Source organism: Anticarsia gemmatalis, chromosome 21, assembly GCF_050436995.1.
Source record: "Anticarsia gemmatalis isolate Benzon Research Colony breed Stoneville strain chromosome 21, ilAntGemm2 primary, whole genome shotgun sequence".
Taxonomy (NCBI): Eukaryota; Metazoa; Arthropoda; class Insecta; order Lepidoptera; family Erebidae; genus Anticarsia; species Anticarsia gemmatalis.
The window spans coordinates 494981-519417 of record NC_134765.1 but is presented as its reverse complement, the minus strand read 5'-3'; the positions used below and the strand labels follow the sequence as shown (position 1 = coordinate 519417).

Genomic DNA, 24437 nt, shown 5'->3' with positions numbered 1-24437 from the left:
CTGTAGTATTATCTATACTAATATAATAAAGCTGAAGAGTTTGTTTGTTTGTTTGTTTGTTTGTTTGAACGCGCTAATCTCAGGAACTACTGGTCCGATTTCAAAAATTCTTTCAGTGTTAGATAGCCCATTTATCGAGGAAGGTTATAGGCTATATATAATCACGCTACGACTAATAGGAGCAGAGTATCAGTATAAAATGTTAAAAAAACGGGGAAAATTTTGATCCAGTCTCTTTTATGTGACGCAAGCGAAGTTGCGCGGGTCAGCTATGTGTTATACGTTAAGCTTAAAGTATAATGTTGGACTCTTGGAAAACGTAGACCTGTTCGTCACGTGATCACTAGGTTCCCGAGATGCGAGTTGTTTGTCAGATACTGTAGTGTGGTGCTTGTCAGACTCTTGCGTGGACATTCCCTTATTGAGTAAACGAAATAAGTGAGAAAATACAGCCGTTCTAGACAAGACCCTGTTTCACCCAAATCCAGGGTTTCAGGTCATGTACGGTGATAGCTACTAAATTAGCAAGCATCAGCACCTTGAATACATTTTGGAGATAACGTAGGATTTATAATACTGTACGACAAGGAAGAAAACAGGTGTATTAGGGATAAAAATGGCAATAAAAACCACCACAAGTTAAAAAACAATTTTCGAAATACAAATTCGTTTTATTTCCAAGAGTTTTATTTGAAAAAGATCACATTACATTATTGGCCGGACATACATGTGTTTGTTATAATTTAGCCACTTCGACGTTCTACGCGATATAAATTAGGCTTTCGGTTTCTCCGGTTCAGCTGCCTTGGCGTCGGCTTGAGGAGCTGGGGGAGCTGTTGCATCCGCAGGAGAATCGGATTTAGCCTGTAACAAAAAAGAGATTAGGATCTTGTGACACTGAAACTTCTGAGCACCAAAATCTCTTAATGCCTGACTGGATAGTAAACCCTTACTTAGGCTGTCTAATACCAAAGCAAAACAAGTTACACAATCTTTATACTCCCTTTACTTTTCTTTGTTATAAAATTATCTATTTCCGTAGGTGCGTACCGTGTACCGTGTCAAAGTATAATGTTTTGACAACAATTTCGCATCGGATAATTCAACAATCGCAGAATGAAAAGGATGTTATGGAAAGCGTAAAGTAGTTCACTTGGTAATGTGAAATGAAACTACACACATGTATCTACAAAATTATGTTCTTTTTTGATTGAGGTTGGCAAAGACCAAATCACACCATTCAATAGGACAAAAGTGCACATTCACGCATTATTCAAGACCGCCGGTTTAGAGCATGCCTTTTTAGGGCTTCTTTTCTCACGGCCTTTGAAAGTGATACTACTGATAATTTTGATGATGGTATACTAACCGCTGGCGCTGTAGCCGCGGCGGCTGCAGGTGCCGCAGCGCCTGCTGCATCAGCGGCCGCCGCTGGAGCTGGGTCTGCCTTCTTCTCTTCTTCGGGCGCAGGCGCTGCCTGGCTTAACTGGAGACGAATAGCAAGAGTTAATTAAGAAGAATCTCCAGTATTATAGATTAGCAGGTGTATCCCGTACAAAGTCATGTACCTAATATTCCTATAGGACAAGAACAATTTAATGATGGACTAACAATTGCGACGGTTCTTAAATAATTTCTGGATCTGGTCATGGTTGCGATACGAGATCTTTTTGAGCTGGTGATAACTCCTACTCATAAAAAGATGCTACCTCTAACTTTTGATTGGGGAGGCTCGATCTTTTAACTACGAAGAAACCAAAATCACAAAGGCATTTTACGAAGTGTGTGCACAGTGCTCCGTTTTAGTCGTGAGATATAGTTTTTTGCATAACACGAGTCTCATGTGGAATAAGACCATTAAGGCGAGATAATAATAAAATAAAAGGCGTCTTAATAGAACAATCTTGAACAGGATAGTCTTTTATAGAAACCAAAAGATTAACCACATTCCCTTTAATAATAACCCGGCCCTTAAATTGCAATTAAACCGAATGTAAACCGTTTTGGAGTCAATTATCATAATCACACAAACACCGAATAGATGCACACAAGAAAGAAATTGAATCTGTTTTAATCCAAATCGACACCATTACTTAAAAAGAAATCCCGAAATCTGTTACGTTTGAATTTAAATTAAGTTATATAATACATTCACAAACCTGTACAGCCACGAAGGCGAAAAGGGCAACAGCAATGAGAACCTTCATATTCACAAGCGTCCAACTTTTAGACAATAAAACCTCTAAAGGTATAGAGTCTAATTTATAACAGTGACCGCGTAATCTAGCTGAGTTTGTTACCAAAATAACTCGTAATATAATGGCCCGTGTTTATAAAACAAAGCTAGGCGGAACAATTAAAATTGTTATCGTTTTACTACTTGTTTCTAATTTGCCGCGCATTCATATTCAATAATTCTACGGGGGTGACGTCAGGTTAGCTGGTTGCCATGGTTTTAAACTAACGCGGGAAAAAGTTTTATTAGTTTGTTAAGGAGTAGAGGTTTTTCTCTCATAATGTTGGTGAGCTAAGAAATCCCCGATTACAAAATTTGCAATGCCATAGTGTAAGTAACCGTTTTCTTTCGTCAGGAAAATGCAATTTACTGAACTATTGCATGCCCTGCTCCAGGGAGGTGGCAGGGCTCTCACGCCAGCAAGGTTTGCCGGCCTTATTTGAGCATACTTACCGACTAGAAACCTGACGGAGTTCTTTCAACGGTCACCAAAAAGTGGCCAGGACACGGTACCACTTATTGGAAACTTCACGTCCCAATTGTAGCCTTAAACATCCTGAAGGGGTTTTTTTGCATCATGTAAAAGTGAAAAAATACGACGATTGTGCGATAGGCATAGGGTTTCATCGTGCCTTCTTTCTGGACCTGCAAGTGACACGCCAGTGACTAAGTAAGGATATTACTTTGGAAGAGTCCGGCTTTAATTTGTTTCTTGGCATTAAAGACTTAGCTACACTACACCCAGTGTCGTACCAAGTGTGTGAGTGTGATGTTGTATAGGTACTATTTGTAGCGTGGGAAGTCAGGTAAATGACTTGTTGGATATAATGTTATGGACGTGGTTATTCCTTACATAAAAAAAACTATTTTATTTGAGCTCAATTTCACCAGGCTTGGAGTGTAGAGCGTCATTAAGAGAGAAAATATCTTCTGAATCCTGGAAATCATATACAAATTCCTCAGCAATGTGTGTACACCCTACCGCTAAATATTTTCCATGGCATTCATATTGATTGATGTAGATCCGTAAGTCTGTACACGTGTATTTGCATTATTAATTTCATGGAAAAACCTGAGTAATTAATTTCTGATTAATTTCAAAGCATTAACAAGACATGAGATGAAATTATAAACTTTATTACTTTTTGTGTTGCTTTTTTCTAAAAAAAAAACATAAGCTTACAACTTAAAATTAGAATGTATTCCTTGCATAATTTATTAAAAGCGACTTATTTGTGTCAAAAACCAAGAAAACTTAATGGGGTGATTTCATTCCGCGATCTAATTTGGTTTCAGACGGTGACGATGATTTGTGGTATAGCTGATCCCCTCTTAAATTTGTATTTTCTCTTTTCCTTCCTCCTTCCATACCTTACATTTTCATAAGGAACAGTCAGACGGTTTAACTAAGGCAAGTAACATGTTTGAATGCTAGTTCAACTATTTTTACAGTACCAATATTTCAATGTTAGCTGTCAGAATATTTAAGTTAAGTACTAGGAGGCTAGACCATTTGTACCTAAATACACAAGCCGCACTGGATACATGAACTTGAAGTCCTAGTTAAGTGTTGATGGTGACACTAAAATTAAATACGTGTAGCAATTGCTTACACACGCTGATTCCAAACTTTAAACACCCGGTGAAGGTACCATATCATAGGCGTTTTGTATTCGTCGATAAATTACCCTAACGAGGAAGAATCAATTTTGAGTCCGTTCACATAGTCACGCCTGTGATTGGGCAACAACATAGTTAGCATAAATATCTACTAACTTTAAGCGTTATTTTTACAGCTGATGAGTTTCCGGATGGATGTTCCAAAAAAAAGTTTTGTTGAGAAAGTTATCCAAATTTAACTATAATGTGTATCCGAACGTAAAATCACAAATGTCAAAATTACGTTTCGTATTCTAGCAAATATTTTAACTTTCTTAAAAATTTGGTTAGTTAACTTTCTTTTAAATCATCCAATTTTGAATTCATGATTATTTCACGTATGAGAGATATCTATTCTTTTTTTACGAATTTATTTAAGAATGTAAGTTAGCAATAACTTTTTTGTGTCTGCGTTAACTGGAACGTTAACATAAACCTTGAGACGTTGGCATTTTTGGCATTTCGTTGGCTCTCGTTTGGCAGATGGGAAAAATGAATTGATCGAAAAGAAAAATCTTTGCCAGGATTATCTGAATGATGTCATTTGAGTGATTTGAGACAGATAAAGAGTATTTAATTTATTTGTACATAACATAATTTAGTTATAAAAATGGCTTCTCGTGGTGGTGTTATGGTGACTGGTACGAACGGTGCCGATTTCGAGCACAGGGAGAAAATAGCAGCACAATATCAGATCAGGTACGTAATTTGGCTTATTCACAAGTATTTAAGGCCGTACGGAAGAATTTAATTGGATGTCGAACACAAACTTGATGTCAGGTTGATATATTTTTTCGCCCAAGTTCCGTCAAATTATTTTTAGACAAAAGCAGTCGATAGCGAATTATGTTTGGCGCCAATTATTTGAAAAAGTATTCACAATGTGAAATCTAATATTACACATTGGGACTCGGTAATTGTAATAAGAATAGTGCACTTGTTGTAAACAAGATTCGTGTCAGAATAAAATTAACTCTGTGTTGTTATTTTGTAACCTCGTTTCCTGTCAAATGCAGCATATGGTTACCAGTTATACCATTGTATCTTACATCAGGGATTCAATTCACACCAGAAAACATAACAACTTTGTTTATTATGTTCTAAACAAGTTGACAAACAAAAACCAAAATAACATACACACACACGTTACAATTAATTATTATAGCACTGCTTAAGGAACTACACAGTTTTTTTATTATCATCTACAATAGTTGACTCAGTGAACATATCTTGTAATAAATTCAAATATTTAGCTGCAAGAGTCATCCATTGTAATAGGCCTATGTTCAAATCATTATAATCAGTCAGTATACCAAAATATATAAAAAAGAACAAATATCATGCATTACTAAAAACATACATCCCGGATGATATTTTCTTTAAAAAACTATGTCTTGGCACAAATCCCTATATCATAAAATTTTACACTCATAAACATCCTCAATGAATTAGTTTAGTTATTGAGAAATTTGACAACTAATGTTCTTTTTTATTAGTTCACTGGTTCAATTAGGCCATGTGAATGGAATTAGGTAATTATGTATTTGAAATGATGATAGATCTTTTGTAGTTCATAAGTAAAATAGTTTTTAATGACAGTGATATCAGGCAGATCATAATTAACAATGATTTATTTTTCTATGTATATACTTTGATATCTACCAATATGCAAGTTGGCTTAACTGCTTACTATCCCTAATGCTAGATAAACCCTGGCCTGAGAAAAACATGGTCACCACTAAATACTATTCTGGATTTTTGTTAGCATGGCTCATAAGTTTATAGATATATCAATGGATAAATATTTTGGAAATGAACAAGTTTCAAAATGGGTACAGAATAAATGGAAGAAGTGTTAAATCTTGTATTTCAGGAACTGTAAAATGTCCTTGCTGTATATAGCTATCAGCTATAGCTTATATTCTTTTAAAAAGAGGCATTTACAATTGAATTTTGAATACTAAAATCTAGATTAGTTCTGTAAATCTACAATGCAGTGGTTGTAAACATGAGGATGTTATCTGTAAACATTGTATCACAAGTGATGGAACTGTTTACAGCTGTCATTTGATTTGATGTACAGTAATACAGTTTACTAAACAATTAGATTAAAGATAGTCTTAACACCTACTTCTACTATACAGTAATACAATGTAACTGCAATGTAACAATAGTTTTATTCACTGCAAGTATACAGGTCTTGGTTGACCAGGTTTATCTAAAAAGTTGCTTATGAGTCTGAATTATAGACTTATAAGCATTGACCACTAATGTTCTTTTTTATAAGCTTACTGGTGATCAATAATAGCTAAATATGTTGCCAAATAACTAACAACCATAGTCTGTCTATTATAACTTAGATGATTACTTGCTTCTAAAAGTATGCAGATTTTCCTGAAAAGCATGTAAACATTGACTACACCTGACATCTTGTTGGACTATGACAGTGATAGGTTAGAGATTATATGTGAACAGACTCCTAAAATTGGGTATATTCCGTCATACTTCTCAAGATAATTTCTTTACTATGTTATAGGTCTTTTCTTTCATCTTATATTGATACTTGTTAGCTGGTTCTTGACTGTACTTTTATTTCTTTCTGTTCCAGTGCTCTAAACAAGTCCAGGCTGAAGTACTGTGTGTTCTTCCATCACATGCTGTTCCTGGCGATGATGGCCAAGCTCTCCGCAGACATACTGGACAAACTCGACATATTTATACTTGAGATTGAAGAGTTGCAGATACCACAGGTACTGTACAATTTACTAACTAAATTTAGAATAGAGATTTAAATAGCTGCTGTTTATTTGCTAGCAGCAATCTAAAACATCCTCCCTAGTTTGCTACAAAATGTTTGCGAATCACCCATAGCAATATTATCAAGTCAGATGTATAACTGTTACACTGCCATGACTAAACCACTGAACCAATTCTGATGAAGTTAAGTATGGTTGTAGTTAAAGACCCAGGGCCGAATATTACTCTTATCATCGCCTAAGACGCTAAAGAGAGGATAAAAGCTTGTATTTAGTAATTACTATTCCTAGCTACATGAAAGTATTAGTAAACTAGCTTTTACCCGCGACTTCGTCCGTCACCTGAATTTTCCCATGGGAATGTGTCATTTTCCCGAGGGTAAAAATTAGCTTGTGTCCTTTCTCGGGTATCAAACTATATCCATACCAAATTTCATGCAAATTGGTTCGGTAGTTTAGGCGTGATTGAGTAACAGACAGACAGAAAGACAGAGTTACTTTCGTATTTATAATATTAGTATGGCTCAACTTTGGTTCGTAATTTTAGTATCTGACAACAAGCAACTAAGTATCATACATGTTGCGTAAATATGCTACAACAATGTTTATCAATACAGTAACAGTAGTTTCCTTGTGATGGATTATTTTTGTTAAACATTCACTTTGAATTACGCCAAATGCTTCAGCTAATGTAGAGTTATAAATGATCCATCAAAGCTTGTTTGCTGCCTAAGGTTTGTCATTATTGTTTTAATAGAAATACTAGATCACTGACTCTAGTTATCTAGGTATAGAAACAGCACAAATGCAACACAAATTCAAATTGTCCGATCCAATAATCAACCTAGCGAATCGTAAGTGTAATCTGGGATGTGGCATATTCTCAACTCGCATTACATGGGACTAACACTTAAAATGGCAAAGCATGGGTGTATTCCATACAAGTCTATCCTACAACTAAGGGTATATAACTTATAGCTGACTCGCGCTACTTCGTTTGCGTCACGTAAGAGAGTCAATAGGTCATATTTCCCCAGTTTTTGTAACATTTTTGACTGGTACTCTGCTCCTGATGGTCGTAGCGTGATGTTATATAGCCTATAGCTTTCCTCAATAAATAGACTATCCAACAGTGAAATGATTTTTCAAGTCGCACCAGTAGCTGAGATAAGCGCGTTCAAACAATCACTTCAGCTTTATAATATTAGTATAGAAAATATAAGCATAATATAAACAAAAACAATAATTTCTTTCATTTATTTTGCAGCCTCTATGGTGGGAATACATCTGGTGCCTCTCCCTCCTACTCTCGTTCCTCGGTCTATCAGCAATCAAGCGCAACAACATCAAACAGCTCAGACGGTACATGTACGGTGTAGTGGGCCTCGGGTTCGGTCCCCTGCTGTACTGTCTACTGTACTACTGTGGAGATGTGTGGAGGTATCTGTCCATGGGAGACGATGAGGATGACAGTAGTGAGGTGGAGATTGAATTGTGGCAGGTATGTGGCGTTTTCTAATGTAGATGTTTTAATAGTACTAAAATGTAAAGGTTACTGCAACTTCTTTGTCACTCTCTATTGGATGTTGTCTTCTTACTTATTTTATCGTATTTAGACTCGTTTTGTGCTGTAGTTTTCTATGTACAAGTTATTTGTCTATTTTGTGCCTTTCGTTAATGATTTATTAATGTGGTTTCAATGCTATTATACTACCAATACTGTGAGAGTGATGTTGATACCCACACGAAACAAATATTTGTGTGTTTTGGAAGACTTCTCGATATAGTTCTTATTAGATAATTATTTAGTCTTTCATAAAAAAAAAATTGTTAACCGACCGATTTCTGTCAGTACAATACATCTCACAAAACTTTATGGACCCATATTTATATGACAGCTAGTTACTAGGCCACAGTCTGATATAAAATTTAGAAAACAGACTATTATATTCCCATTATTTAATAGCACTGTCTCATTTCCAGGGCTACCCATACGGTCTCCTGTGGTACGCGTTCATCCTGCTGGCGTCACAGATCCACTTCTTCCAGATGTACTTCTCCTACCAGCTGCTCAAGGCGTGGCGTGCCCGTGGAGCGCTCAGGAAATCTGACTAACCACCACCACGCTCATTGCTTAACACTGCCAGTGTCGTTGACTTACTCGAATGCATGGAAATAGATTCAAGGTACATTTTTATTTTGAAAGTTTCTGAAAATATTGTCCTCCAATGAGATCGTTCTTTTGTTAAACTTGTGTCAGTCGTTCAAGCCTGTAGGCTATTGAACTGTGGCAATGATTATTGATTCAAATAATTTTGTTCTTTATCTTAGGGGATGAAATGAAACTGTCTTACTAATAAGCGTTATGTAGCTCTGGTTAGTTATACAGTGTTTTGTTTTTATCACTCGTATAGCTCGATTCTCTACTATTATCGAATACCGCTATCGAGAAATTTCTCACGAGAATCTGATCAGCGCCGCTAGCGGGCTCCGGAGGAACTATTTTCACAGTACATTTTAACTGTCAAACTCTCCTAGAGAACACACAGAGAGTATAGTTTCCAAATTGATTGAAAGTGACAAAACACTGTGTAACCAATCAAAGCTTATATAACGTTTATTGGTAAAACAGTAGTCTATATGTAATATCTAATATTGTACAGTGATCTATAGAGCCACTGATGCCAGTGTAACTTGGTCGAAACGCCAAGAAAATGGTAATAATATTAGATATTAATTGTCTATAGTTGTTCAATGAAAGTTAAAAGAGAAGTTTGGGAATGAATAAACCACTCTAGATAATATTTGCCGAATTAATTAATTATCTAGTTTTAATAGGTGTTTTAATAAGTGCAATATAGTTGGTGGCTAGTCTTTGAAATGTTTATAGAAATATTATTTTCACACTATTCTTTGTTAATTTGTTGAAAGCATTTTGTGCCATAATACTTTTATGGTGCTATAACATTTGTGTTTGTCATGTTGTCTCATTTACGTACATGATGTATTTTAAAGAAAACATTTTGATATGAGTGTCACCATTATGCTACGAAACTATCAATATGTATGCGCTATCAGCGCGTAAGTAGCTATAACGCCTATTGTCAATGCCCCCTAAATGGTTAAAATATGCCACATTATAAGGTCTGTACTGTAATATTGCCTGTTCAGGGCTTATATTGTGCTATATTATTGATCATCAGGATATAAAGTGTTGTTCAACTACTTTGCATAATAAAGTACAACAATATTGAACAAAGAGAGCAGCCTGGCAGGAGCCAGTAATATCGTTTATAAATTATTACCATGTAACAATATCTGTGGCTATTACTACAATGTTTTTAATATACTTCTCAACTTCAGAATACACTATAGATTATTTGAGACATTTATTTATTAGCAAATAAGATCTACCTGCCGGTTTTATCATTTATGGATAGGTATCAATTAGCTTACATTTTGACAGACATTGTTATATATTTGCTGTCATTTTATTTGACAGATACACTATCCATAAGTTCTGTAACCGGAATTTTCAGTAAATTGTTTATTTATTTAAAATGTTCTTTTAATCTATTTTCATATATTCTAGTGTGAATTAAAATTGGTTAATTAATTAGAAAAGACAATAGTCTACATGCGTCAGTTTGATTTATGTAAATAATTAACATTTATTAGTATAACGATGTACCCAATTGTATAGTTAAAGACCATTTGTTAACTGTGTATAATACGTCATTTCAATATTATTGTGATCCATTACTATTTTACTAAGAGAATTGGGCCCCAACTGTAATGTTATAGCTGAGGAAAATGTGATTTTTGAAAAAAATGGGTACGAAACAATTTACCTGTTAATTATTATCCCACTGTTGGGAAAAGACCTCTCCTAAGATAGGCATCAGGCCATGGGCCCTAGGTCTCACGTTGACAAAGTAAGGATCCAGTCTCTAAACTTTTGAAATAAACTCTTACCTAGAAGGTAAAATAACCTTAAATTATACATTATTAAATAAAAAATGTTTCCAGATAAATAGTAATGGATTGCAAACCACATTTTTCAAGTCAATATTATAGAAAGTAATTCAAAATGTACTTCAATGTCTATTTTAGATACATGTTTTAGACTTACTGTAGAGAAAAAATTTAATGATATTGCATTCTAGTCTGAGACAAAGTAATTTCAACTAGAAACTTTATTACAACGCCATCTAGCGTTGAGAGTGGGAGTACTCGAAGACTACTTTTTTGTGTTAAATTTAAAAACTATCGTTACTAGGTATAATTAGTTTTTTCATTGTTATTTATTATTTTGGTGTTGGTATACATCATATTTTGATATCTTGGCCCATAATTTTGGTTGAAAGTTATCGGTTAAATGAAGTTTGTTACTTTGCCCGAAAGATGGCACTAAAGTTTTAGTTAAAATTACTTCTATCTCAGACTTATATATTTTTCAAAATATATTACTATAAATACTTTTGTAAATAAATAACTTGTACTTAGTATATTGATGTTAGTATTTTAGATCGTTCTAAAACTTACACATTAATGAATGGTATTTTCATTATTTTGGAAATGGCAGAAGGGTTAAAAATTAAGCGAAAATGAGGCCGAGGTAACAAATTTGACTGAATAGTTGAATTTCAAATAGTTATACTAAGTTTAAAGTTATATTTTACGATTTTTTTATGTATGTTAATCATGACAAAGATTTTTCTTTATAACGAAGACGACATAATAATGTAACAAATAGTGAAATGGAAACTTGTAGACATTATAATATGTATGTTAAAGTTTACGTAACAGGGGTATTTTACGACGGTTGAAAGGTAATTTCTCGGTTATGAAAATGGCTGTCTTTCACGTAGTTGAATTGTGTGGGAATGGGAAAAATACAAAATGTTATTATACTAATGTGTATGACGCAATTTTATGGCTGAAAACGATTTAAAGGAAACGGGTCGAAAGAACTTTCTAGGTCCTTCGTACACAAAGCTACGAAAGTCTATGAAAGCTAAGATTTCCGCAGCCTCGTGTACAAATGGCCTTATAGTGACCGTCAAAAATACACCTGTTACGTAGACATTTTTCAAAATGGCAATTATATTCGAAAAATCAACGACATTATTTTTATTCCCCGACCATGGACAAGAATGACACATGGAGTGATTGGTTCCTGTCGTCGGGTGTATTCAGGCCTATGTATAGCCGTTAGCCGAGTTAGCCGCGTAGGGCTAATTGTGAGAATGTACGACACTCCAATTGTATAGTGTTAAGTGTTTGTTTGTTTTTCAAAGTTTTCCCTCGACTATTTGTTTTTTTAATAATAAAATATTTTATAAATTTTTCGTGTTTTTATTGGCTTGTTTTTTGTTTAGTCTGATCGCCTATCCCAATATTGTCACGGTAAGGACAATGGGGTCTTTTGACACTAAGGCGCTGTCTCCACGGGCGAGAGAATCGCGACGAGTCCGCCCTTGTATCGTCGGACAATCTCCACGAACGAGCGATAATTCCGCCGCGTATCGTCGCGAGTCGTAACGGAATCGCAGAGATTCCGCGGCGACTCGTAACGGTATCCCCGCGTTTTCCTTGTTTAAAAAGCTTCTCGAAACAAGAGGCAACATTGAAAATAAATGACGCTGCATTTGACAGCGCGCTCGCTGCGCTCTCGTCGCGATCGCGCGGCGGACTCGCTGCTTGTCGCGGCCGACTAGCGACGATGTATTGACGTTTCGCACGCTCGTTGCCACTCGTCGTATCGCGGCGATATTCTCGCCGTGTGGAGACGGTTCCATAGAGAGTGTATAGAAATACGTGGCACGACGATAATATCGCCGCGATTCTCTCGCTCGTGGAGACAGCGCCCAAGATGGTGGCAGTTGCTCCGATACAAGATAAATGACACATTATACCCTTTCAAACGGATTCTCTAGTCCCTTAATATTGAGTAATGAGACTTTTGGAACCAAAAAGTGCCTATTCCCCGTCTTCGGACTATTCAATTATTTAATTATTAACGGGATAGTTGATTTGTGGCCAAAGAATTCGCTATATAACTTTATTAAAATGACGGTACCGTGAACCCATTTACAGTAGAATTACAAATACATTTCGCTTTTATAATGTCCTATCTCTGTATATCCTTGGGTAACATTATTTAATTTGCCGGATCCACACGGTCTTATAAACGTATAAATCCAAAAATGAATCCAAAGATTATAAATGATTGAATTCACTTATCATTGACATAATATTCCAATTGTTATTTCGAGTTAAGAAGGCAATTCGTCAAAACTAATACCTAGATAATCCCGACTGAAAAACAGTTAATATTATCATTTAGTGCAAATTACTAATCTTATCTAATATTAACTTAAATCCATTGCCACTATCTTTAAGTTTAAGATAAAAAATACTATAATTTTTCCAGAATTATAGTAGATACATAATCCTACTAATATTATAAATGCGAAAGTTTATAAGGATGGACGAATGTATGTACGTTTGTTACACTTTTTCGAAAAAACTACTGGACGGATTTGAATGAAATTGGGCAAACTGAAAGCTTAGAATCTGGATTAACTCATTGGATTCCTATCTTTTTACATACGTACATAACATCACGCCCTTTTCCCATAGGGGTAGAGACAAAGACCAAAGTATTCTCTCCTTTTACGAGAACGAAATTGCGGGCAATAGCTAGTTCGTAATAAAATGAGGAAAAACCACATTTAATATACTTAATCCGTGTAATCGTTTGACCGGATTATAAGTGTAATAATCTAATACACGCGTGTATTACACCATGTACTTGTATATCTAAATGTATCTGATTGTGTATGTTATTTATTGTTCATAGATATTTAGGCTTATTTATCTTAGTGGGTGAAAACGATAGTAAGATGGAATATAAATCCGAATTATTAGTGTAATAATATGGATTTAAAAAAATAATTAATTGTGCGTTGGCAACCCAACGTGGTTCACGCTTTCCTTCATCAGAGGGAGTATAGTTCAAAAGGGAAAGAAATGCTGAGGAGGTTGCTATTTTTTTACTTAAATATCACTACATAAGTATTCTATTTTTTGAGAATCAATTTTATTTTACTTTTTATTGTATCCCTATTCATATATCATTTGTGTTATCTACGCCACTCCTCTCAAACATTTGAAAAAATATATACCCACTTATTGCTTTCGCAGAATGATTAAGTTGATTACGAAAAGCACGGCTGAAAAATATGGCACACGGCACAAAGCAGTATAGGAATTATAATTTTTAAATAATAATAAAAAGATTAAGTGCATTGATTTCCTATTATGACTCAACTTATTCGAATGGAAAACGGATTATAGCCCAATTTTATCAAACAAAGAAGCGCTCTACCCAATGTCATATTACAGACAAACGTTCACAGTAACTCCAGTCACATGACAATATATTAAACATCCTATGGATTAGTTATCAAATAATAACTCTAACGGATTAAATAATAATTCAAGATGTTTTGTATTGTACCATATATTGTTATCTGCTAGATAAGTGAGCTTTTTGGCATACTTAGGCACTCATCGATCTAGATTTGTAAAGATTAGGACTAAGGCTTGTTTGTTTATACGAGTGTGAGTGTACGGGTGTGGAATGTTTTCTTTAATTAGTTTGATAATCGAGTGGTCAAATGATTGCACGCACGGACATATCCGGCATTAGACTTACATTTAGAAGTTATACGTTCTTATAGGCATGAAATTGTTAGAGATTATTTAACACTGTTGGTTAATTTTTGGATCTAGGACACTCACAATCGTCATTGTTATGCTACGTATAAAAATGTGTTGAGAAAATGATTTGTTGTAGAGTTTGGCGTATACGAAATCCGTGATTAGAGGCCGTGAAGCTGCGATTAAACCCCAATCTTGTCGGAGAAAATTAAAAACAAATGTTTTCGACCCGGAATATGTTTTTCAGCTTAAAGATTAGATTCTGATGCAGAAACTGGTTGACATGGTCAACATGTCATTGTGTTTGTACTGCGTGCGGGGCGTTATATTGCCGAATGTTTTATTTTTCATATCAAAGATTCCGCGACGCCATATTCATTCTCTAGTTCATATTATAGCATAAGTAAAAGGATATATTTTAAACAAAAAGAAGTTAGGTCATCTTCTGGTTGTGACAATGTTTCTAAAATAAAACAACAAAGTAATCTTGCACTCTCGAGTCAATGAAACTTTAATACGGTCGTCAACCTAGTAATTTCTTTAAGAAATCGACCAGGAACATCATCATGTTTGGTCCTGGGTATCATTCATCATCAGCGATGTGTACTTCATCATCAGAGCACTCGTCTGCTGTGGGGGGGCTGCCAGCGTCGGCCGAGTCAGGAGTTGTACGGCGCCACTTCGCGCGACGATTTTGGAACCAGGTTTTGACCTGAAGGTAAAGAATGTTTAGTATTCTGGCATAGATGGAAAAAATCTATATAGCTATATGTATAAGATCTCAGTGGTCCTACATGTTTAAACCATTGAATATTAATCAGAGTTACCGCTGTGCAGTTATCGTGTTTCGATTCGGAGTCGAAATATAAGGCTATTCCTGACTTTTTGTAAAAAGTATCAGGTATTTTTTCACAATAAAGACTTTTGAGCCCTTTCCAAACTCTTTATTTATGTATTAGAGAGCGTAACTATATCGCAAACCCGTTGAAAACCTAAGCTCTTAAAGGATTAAACCAGACACAAGCGTATTGCCCGCACTTTTCGTTTATAAACAACATAACTCGCAGTAGATAACATTGATAGTTACATTTAAGTATTATTTAAAAAAGCCGTAGCGAAGGTCTTATAGGTTTATCGATACACTCCTTTATAATTCTTTTAAGGGAAACTGTAGTTAGCTAACATAATGTTCAACAAACCTGTCGATCAGTTAGCCTGAGCGTGCTAGCCAGCGCCCGTCTCTCATCAGGGCTGAGGTACTTGCTGGCACTGAACCGACGCTCCAGCGCGCCGGTCTGCGCCGCCGTGAACCGCACCTGACCCCCCTTCCGTCGACCCCCTAGACCCCACCATGGGCTGCAGCAACCTGGGGGTACTGGAATAAAAGTCACTGTTAATTTTTGTACTAAAAAACTTCTAATAAATAAAAAAAACTAAAGCAATTCGTTTGCTAGTGGATTAGAAACATAGGTACGGACAACAATTCATAACTTTTTTAATAGCCATTTATGAGGCCAGTGGCCAAAGAGGGGACTCTTTCCTTACATACCCCGAGAACGGAAAACTACGTATAATTTATTAATATAAAAATATGCGTTTAGATAATTTATGTAAAGTGAATGCGAATTATAACGACTTGGATACTTTTTTACTTATGCGAATAATCACGGACATTTAACCAGAAAACCTTCAAATCACGAAGATATCATATTATTTAATAAAAATAACTAAGATAAAGAAATATCCGATAAATCGTTCATTTAAAACGTACTGATTATGCACGAAATGCACTAAAGATAAATATTATAAATCATCTGAAATAAAAATGCGATTAATAAAATGAAATGATTAATTTTGATGTGGCCACTGCGGCCAGGTGGTCTAAATAATATTATATTATTATCAGTTGATGTAATTATTATAGCTATTGATACAATCATTATTTCCGTACATTTGCATAATAATATTATATTGTATGCCGTAATAAGATAACGTTCGATATATGATTAGTCTTAATTCGTTTTTAATTAACATGATTAGAAGAATAGGGAGGGTTTATTTAATGGTAATTGTTTTTCATATTTCAGTGCTATTGCAAGCATGTAAAATGCTGTTAAATGTTTCGTTACAACCTTAAGGTAAGATGTATAAATAACAAAAAAATGTACGTGAAAATGTTATTTTAACTCAAAAACATATTAACTGCACAAATATTTCCATCACGCAATAATGTTACAAAAAGGTCAGTAAACCTTGAATTAATAAGAATTAAGATACCATGAGACGTGATGTGATAAAGGGCGACCAAGGTGTCCCATCAAGAACTAGTTTAATCTCTAATCAGTAGGCATTCGTATCGGATGGTCACAAATAACCGTGTGACCTTATCTAAGGTAATTAGTGTACTTTTAATTACGATAATCCGACAAATTGGAGCAATACAATTCAGATAAATATTTGTCTAGGGCTGTCATGTCTATTTCAACACCTAATATTTTTCTAATCTAATAAACTTCTATCTTTAGTTAATTTCGATCTAATAAGATTTCTATTCGATAGCTACGCAATACAGGGCAAAATCCATCTATTTGTCAATAGTGACTTTGGGTAAAACGAGTAACAGAATTGTTTAAAATTCTCAAACATTTCTGCTAAATAAATTAATTTTGTGTAGTTTGTGATTCAAAAACCAAAAGAAATATGTTATAAACAATATATTCTTATGAATCAAACTTTATGTGACGTTACAGCTGTAATAAAATTAAGCATTCAAAAAGTAGCAAGAGTAATTCAGGCTCAGAATAAGTGTAGGTAATTCTGCTGGTATGGCATTCAAAGTAAGAAATTATGAAGAAAAGCCAGCCCTACATTCCATCCACCTAGTTACCACGTAACAGTTAATATTATTAAAAGATAAATAAATAGATAACTGATATATAAATTGTTAGTCGTATATTTTCCAAATAATAACCGACGTTATCGAATTAATAGGTGCTCAATTGATAAGATTTTGTGTATTTTTTTAATTGGAACAGATAATTTTGTTATCAATTATAATCTATAATATTTCGTGTTCTATTGAAGGAAGGTACGGCCCTACCCAGTTAAAGATTTATGTAATAGTTATATGTTAAAGTTAATTTGGTCATGTGATTTGATAAGTAAACTAAGGTGCTAACGATAATTGTAAGGGCCGTCTGCGAACAAGTCAGATTACAATTTTCTTGGCAGTAATACTCAAGTGGCGTTCTCTCGTCTCTGCCTACCTCTATGGGAAGAAGGAGTGTCTATGAATGTAATACTCTATTGTTTTGTGAACCGACCCGGTAAATAAAATCTAGTCTTCTACACAGTGATATTATGTACTAACAAATGCTAAAATGCCGATGATGAAATAAACCCTACACATCAAGAATAGCAATCATAGTTATACGTGTATAACTCTCTAAATTCTCAAAATTTTTCGAAACTCTGAATTTAGAAGATTAGCGTGAACTGTAGGGTTACTCCAAAAGCTTGACTTTTATAGCGTTTAGGATAAATATGTAGTTTGGGCATATTATTATGAAGATGATTTAACGCATTCTGTTAATACAAAGTCCATGGCAACTATTTTGAGTGTGTATCAGTTATCTTAATGTTATCGCGATATCTGTAGATATATCACAGAACATATTGTTTATCAGTTACAATTGCGGAAATCCTCATGTTGAGGTAGGCCGACCAGGTGTGGTTACTTTGAGCCTAAAGTACGGTAGGGTCAAAGGTTCGTGGAAGGTATAACTCGAGGATGGCTTGAATTCAATTCTTTGGTTAGGCAAATAGTTAAATTTTTATTTTAACTGTGAGGTCGGATTTACTGGTAAAGATATAAGCAATTATTTAAACTGTACCTATACAATTTTATTGTAGGTATAGTAAATACCATTTTGTAAAATAGGGTTTTAATAAACATAAAACTAAAAATCACAAATACAAAATATCTAGAGAGCGTTGCGTGGTTTTAAATTCATCTATACTATAATATTATAAAGCTGAAGAGTTTGTTTGTTTGATTGTTTGTTTGTTTGAACGCGTTAATCTCAGGAACTACTGGTCCGATTTGAAAAATTCTTTCAGTGTTGGATAGTCCATTTATCGAGGAAGGCTTTAGGCTACATATCATCACGCTACGACCAATAGGAGCAGAGTACCAGTGAAAAATATTACAAAAACGGGGAAAATTATGATTCTCTTATGTGACGCAAGCGAAGTTGCGCGGGTCAGCTAGTTCTGTCATAAACTAGAAACCCAACAAAAACGCAAGAGCTCTATATCATGTACTTAAGGAACTGCATGAATAAGATCGCGTATTTTTGCGAAGAACTAAAATGTATAGAATTCTATCACTAATTGTTTTTATATAAAGATCAGTTGAAATAATCGTGATAAACTGACCAATATTTAAACATGACGAAATCGGTAGTAATCGTTGAACGTATTAGTAAAATATCTATAGATACTAATCATTTGAGAGATAAATCTTACGTGTATATCATCACACATCCGTTGATAGTACAGTCATGTGGTGGAACTATAAATATATATCCTTGGACAGTTCACACCCGGTCACATGACTCTAATATATGTATATCTCTCGATAGACAGGGAACTGACAAACATCAAAACAATGGTTTTTATTATTGGTGTATTAAGAATGAACCTTATGTGAAAAAAATTAGAAATATACAAAGCAACACAATAGGAATCAGTTCCATATAGAAATCGAACACACGACCTTTGGGCAATATTGTAGAGTTTTGCCAACTACCTTAGCCTCTGCGCTGCTGCCGTCAAATAAATACATTTAGAAATTGAATTAATTGATCTACACCAAGTTACAAGCAATCTTAAAACAGACCTGTGCTCTTCACACTAATATTTGTCTTGATTTGGATTTTGACCCACGCACTGGGGGAACGTAATGAGGGTGATTGCGATAACTTTTGCGCCAAAAGTTATGTCGAGTCTTAAGATTCATTTTACGATCGAGATGATTCCAATATTTGCGTGATAAGTGTGAGAGTTTTATCGGTCGCTGTATTGTAATTGGCGAAGATAAACTGTATCTTTCCTGTCTGTACCAAAAATAGAATAGCCTCACTATGTTGACATGGGACTGACAACTACATATGTATGTATTAAACCATCGTTATATGATCGGGCTTGCTTTTGTTCTGCAGATAGTGTATGGGGCCAGGTAGCATTATATAGTAGCATAGATACAGTGTAAGAGTATGGTCTGAGACTATGTATATTTTTAATGGAGTGTTTTCTACTGAAAGTAAATTCTACTAAACTGTAAACTATTACAGATATGTTACCCAAGCTTCATAGGATTTGTTTATTTTTACGATAAATCTATACTAATATTATAAAGCTGAAGAGTTTGTTTGTTTGTTTGATTGTTTGTTTGTTTGTTTGTTTGAACGCGCTAATCTCGGGAACTACTGGTCCGATTTGAAAAATTCTTTCAGTGTTAGATAGCCCATTTATTGAGGAAGGCTATAGGCTATATATCATCACGCTACGACCAATAGGAGCAGAGTAACAGTGAAAAATGTTACAAAAACGGGGAAAATTATGATTATCTTAAATGACGCAAGCGAAGTTGCGCGGGTCAGCTAGTTGTCAATAAAATTGCTCTCTACATACACGGGGAACTAAAACATATTTGGGAACATATTTTTTAAAGTATAGGAGTAAAGATGGATATGATTGAAGCAAAGGAAGTTTGTAAGGATCGTACCAAGTGGCGTTCTCTAGTATTTGCTAGTGCCTACTCTTATGTGAAGAAGGCGTGATTTTACGTATGTATGTACATATGTATGTATGTATGATGTTGTAGACCTGATAAGGATGGTGTAGATTCAAACAATTATTTTCCTGAGACATAGATTATTATAAGACTGGCAATATTAATATACCAAGCTGCGCTGGCCTTGTATCGTGATATTTGATTGCTTGTGCCCTAAGTGAATGACAACAGCTAATGATAGGTTTAAATTGTTATTTTATCAGTTTTTCATGAATTTTATGACAGGATGTGAAGTTATGATATGTTAAGATATAAAAAAGATATGTATATAATATTTATTTTCTTCATTTTAACCGTTTCCTGGGAGTTAATTGTTTTATAATTGCTTTAAATATATTCTTTATCAATTGCGTAAGTACATCAAAAATTGAAAATATTTTTTATTATAGTATTTAAGTAGCACCACATTATAAATATATTTAATTGTATTTTTTAAAAGTCGTCTAATAGTTGTCTTTTACTAGCAACCGTTTGCTATAATTATTAAATCTTCTATTGATTGGCTACCCCCTGGTTTCTGAGTACATTTGGCGATAGTTTATCTATTCAATAGCGTTTTTTTTATATTAGTTTTAACGCTATTGAATAGATAAACTATCACTAAATGTACCTCAGAAACCAGGAGTACATCGTTTAGAACCAATGAATACAGAACATCTAGTATATCTATCTAGATCAGTCTATAACTGTTTTAATGTGTGATATTAGAACATGTCAGAAATCCAAATAAATTGGTAGTCTAGCTGCATGAATCATCATTAAAAAAGATAATTCTTACAGATTTAAATTGCAAAGTCTTCAGGTCAAAGTCTCGGCTAAAAGTATCTTATTTATGAAAGTCCATAGTCATTATCTTTTGTTACTATGTATTTATAAAAAACAAATCCTTCACATATGATTGGTTGATGACCGAAATGTTGGATTACAAGCAATCATCGATTACAGATAATACAACGATAAATAAGTCACATGACTTCCACGTTACAACTTATGTAAACAAACATACAAAGTGCATAGACTAATAATATTAAAACTAATAATATGCCTTAAAGATTAGATAAAAATGGTGACGTAAGCAAAGTGATTCAATATTCGTAAGAATAAATCGTAAATCGTTATCGATTTTGTAAGATAATCGATTCGTTATATTGTTTTTCAAGTGATAAGAGGGAGACAACACTATCTTCGTTTTGGAATACTCGTGGTAATTCTGACGTGTTGTTTTTAATTACAAAGTTTACGGAAAATAATAATAAGCATTTTACAATTATTTTAGTTTAATGACAAAATGTATACAGGATGTTGTTTTTATTAACAAATACTCAAAAGAGTAAGATTTTAGTATATTCTGTGGGTATTCTTACCTCTGTCAAATCCATAAGCTTGTCGTAACGGGAACGGGTGTGTGACAAATCTATTCGCGGCTAATTGACTCCTTAAAATCTGATTAGTATTAAGCATCGGTTCGCTGTAATAACTAAACGGTGGCCTCTCCAAATAAGCCGGATCCTTCCCTCGATACGGCCAGGGGACTGACAGGTTAGCTTTAATAGGCATCGGGTACAATGGATACGTGTTCCTTCTGTGCTCTAAGTTCACTTTAACAGCGTCGTTCTTCAGAATTTCGTATTTGTAAGGTTTTGGGGTTTCAGAGGGCTCGCGTTCAACCTTCTCGATGATTCTGGGTTCAACGACCTTCGGCTCCTCGACAGCCTTGACTCCATTGCACGTCAGGGGCTGGGTAGGCTCCTGACTCAAGTTCTTGTAAGGTTTCTTCTTCACATCTCCTAGTATATCATCAATGAGGAAGGACTTTTTCTGCCTGCACGCGCACATTGTGACGGTCTGCTCGACACTGCCGAATTTTATCACTTATCTACGTGTTAAAAATTATCGCTACAACTGTGATAATTGATAGCTACTTATTTAATGGACGGCTGTAATCTATTTCGATTAAAATGTTGGGAGGCACTTAGGAATATTTTCCCGTAGTGTCAGTCGGGATTATAGGTGATAGTGGACTCGATACGTAATCTGTGAGTTGTTGAAAGCTTGTAATTAGCTTGAAAGAGGAGTAGCTGTCATCGTGGATAACGAAGGCACGAGGGTAATGCTTTATTGTTTATTTTTTTCGATGCTGATAAGAGGAAAACAATCGCCATGGATAGATTGACAGCTCGGAATAGATTATGACGTGGAGGTATGAACATGTTTACGAAATCACAACACTTTTTGATCTCTTGATAATGTGATAAAACTGAGCTTTGGTTACACGTGGATTAGGGTGCGTTTCCATCAAATGCTCCATGCAGCTATGCTACGAGGATGTAATATCTAATCTGTGAAACTATGTGATACTAAGTTTTGTAATAGCGGTGTGAGAAAGATACGCAGCTCGAGTGAAGCGATGCATCGATAGAAAAGAAGCGGCGAGGGCGGCACGGTGCGTCCCGCATAGCAGGCATCCAGAGCAGGCATCCTTCCATATAAAAACATATCTTAGTTGGATCCGTTTGTGCCAGTGCGCAATTCAGTGCTAAGCCATATGCAAAATAAATATAATTGGTGGATATCGAACGCATTCATAGCATAGCATAGCATATCTCTGGTGGAAAAGCACCCTCACGGTACCGATTCTTTAAAAGTGTTTAGGCGGAATTTGGAAATTCTTCTTGTACCAGGACTTTTTATTGTTATTGCGAAGACACATTGTTTTTACGTGAGTACGCTTAAGCGCCGTCAGCAGCTGCCCTGGATTTCAATCTGAAAGACAATCCTCTAGTAATAGAATAAGCCATGCTCAAAGGCCAGAATCCTCTTAGCACCGTGCTGCTTTCTTCAGTGTTACTGGTCAGTTTGATTGAAACCAACCCACTATGGACGGCTTCCTTTATAATGGCCAAATTAGTTTAAAATACACAGGTACTCCTCATAGCCCGGTGGGACAATATCAGATAAAACCAGCGAGAGGTCAGGCGCCGGACCGACAGTTACAGGTACGTGCGCTCTTAAATTTCAATTATTGAACAGAGGCGCCTGTAACCTGTTGCGCTTACCGGTCGGTAAACGATCTGTGGGTTAAGCAAACCTTGGCGCGGTCATTCCATAGATGGGTGACCGCATAGTGGTGTTTGAACAAAGCGCCTCCGTGCTTCGGGGGGGCACGTGACACTAGGTTGACCACTAACCATACGACAAGAAGAAGAAGACTATGGAACATGAGGCAAATTGAAAAATTCTCTACAAAAAGCTTAAGAATAGCTGCTTGGTTTGACTCGGGTTTCGAATCTGACCAACCAAAATTGAAGTCCAAAGGTCGACTATTTATGAAATAGGTCGTAGTACTAATCAAACACCTGTATCTCGTATTAAAAGATATTTAATGATTTCTCCGAATTTTCAATCATCATTAATTGCAGTAAAATAGAAAAATATGTCGTTATCTTTCAAAAATTATATGTTATCACGTAATTAAACGTAGATTATCTATACAACAACGCTAAACAACAAGTAATTATCTGTTGATGTGAAATAAAGGCTTGATTACTTTATGTTTATGGTCTGGCTCATCGGTAGAGTGCGGGAAAGCCCCGGTAATGTTATTATATTGTCTATGGCGCATCGATAGGAAAGGCCGAAAAAGAAGTAGTAGCCTCCGCATCGACTTTATGTCGCTAAAAAGCTGTTTTTATTCATTCTTTGAAGTAATATTTCAGTATTCGTCTAGACGATTCTGCTGAAAATATTATCCTAATATACATAATATCGCGCCCTTTTCTCATAGGGGTAGGCAGAGACCAAAGAACGCCATTTAGTACGATCCCTACAAACTTCCCTTGCCTCACTGACATCTATACATCTTGTAATACAAAATCGCCGGTTACGAGGCCTTACTACGCACGTTACCTTTTTTCTTTATTTATCTTAATAAGAGTTCAAAAATCAAATCTCACTTTACCGGGCCTAGAAACCCCAGACTTTGTGATTAGCAGTCACTATTGACTCAATACTGAGATAGCTGTTTTTAATTCTATACGACACAAATTACCACGAAAAGCTAACCATTAAGATAAATAAATAGATTTTCTACAGTAGCTCGATTCTCTACTACTATCGACTACCGAGAACTGACCTGTTATCTAAATTTCGTATAAAAACCTGATCAGCGCCTCTGACGGGCGTCGTAAGAACTATCTTGGCA

At 35.2% G+C, this 24437-nt stretch overlaps 2 protein-coding genes across 2 annotated transcripts; one reads left to right on the top strand and one right to left on the bottom strand.

Annotated features, from left to right (window-relative positions):
- Window positions 1-4343: 4343 nt before the first annotated feature.
- On the top strand, window positions 4344-11998 carry jagn (jagunal). The gene is made up of 4 exons (XM_076128320.1): window positions 4344-4594; window positions 6504-6645; window positions 7919-8152; window positions 8635-11998. Exons 1-4 carry the CDS (start codon window positions 4506-4508, stop codon window positions 8764-8766), a joined length of 597 nt encoding a protein of 198 aa, XP_075984435.1. The 5' UTR covers window positions 4344-4505; the 3' UTR covers window positions 8767-11998.
- Window positions 11999-14881: 2883 nt separating this feature from the next.
- On the bottom strand, window positions 14882-22082 carry HHEX (Hematopoietically expressed homeobox). Its single transcript, XM_076128563.1, has 3 exons — window positions 21601-22082; window positions 15579-15754; window positions 14882-15091 (listed from the first exon to the last, which is right to left on the bottom strand). The coding sequence occupies exons 1-3, from the start codon at window positions 22070-22072 to the stop codon at window positions 14963-14965; spliced, it is 777 nt and encodes a 258-aa protein (XP_075984678.1). The 5' UTR covers window positions 22073-22082; the 3' UTR covers window positions 14882-14962.
- Window positions 22083-24437: the final 2355 nt, after the last annotated feature.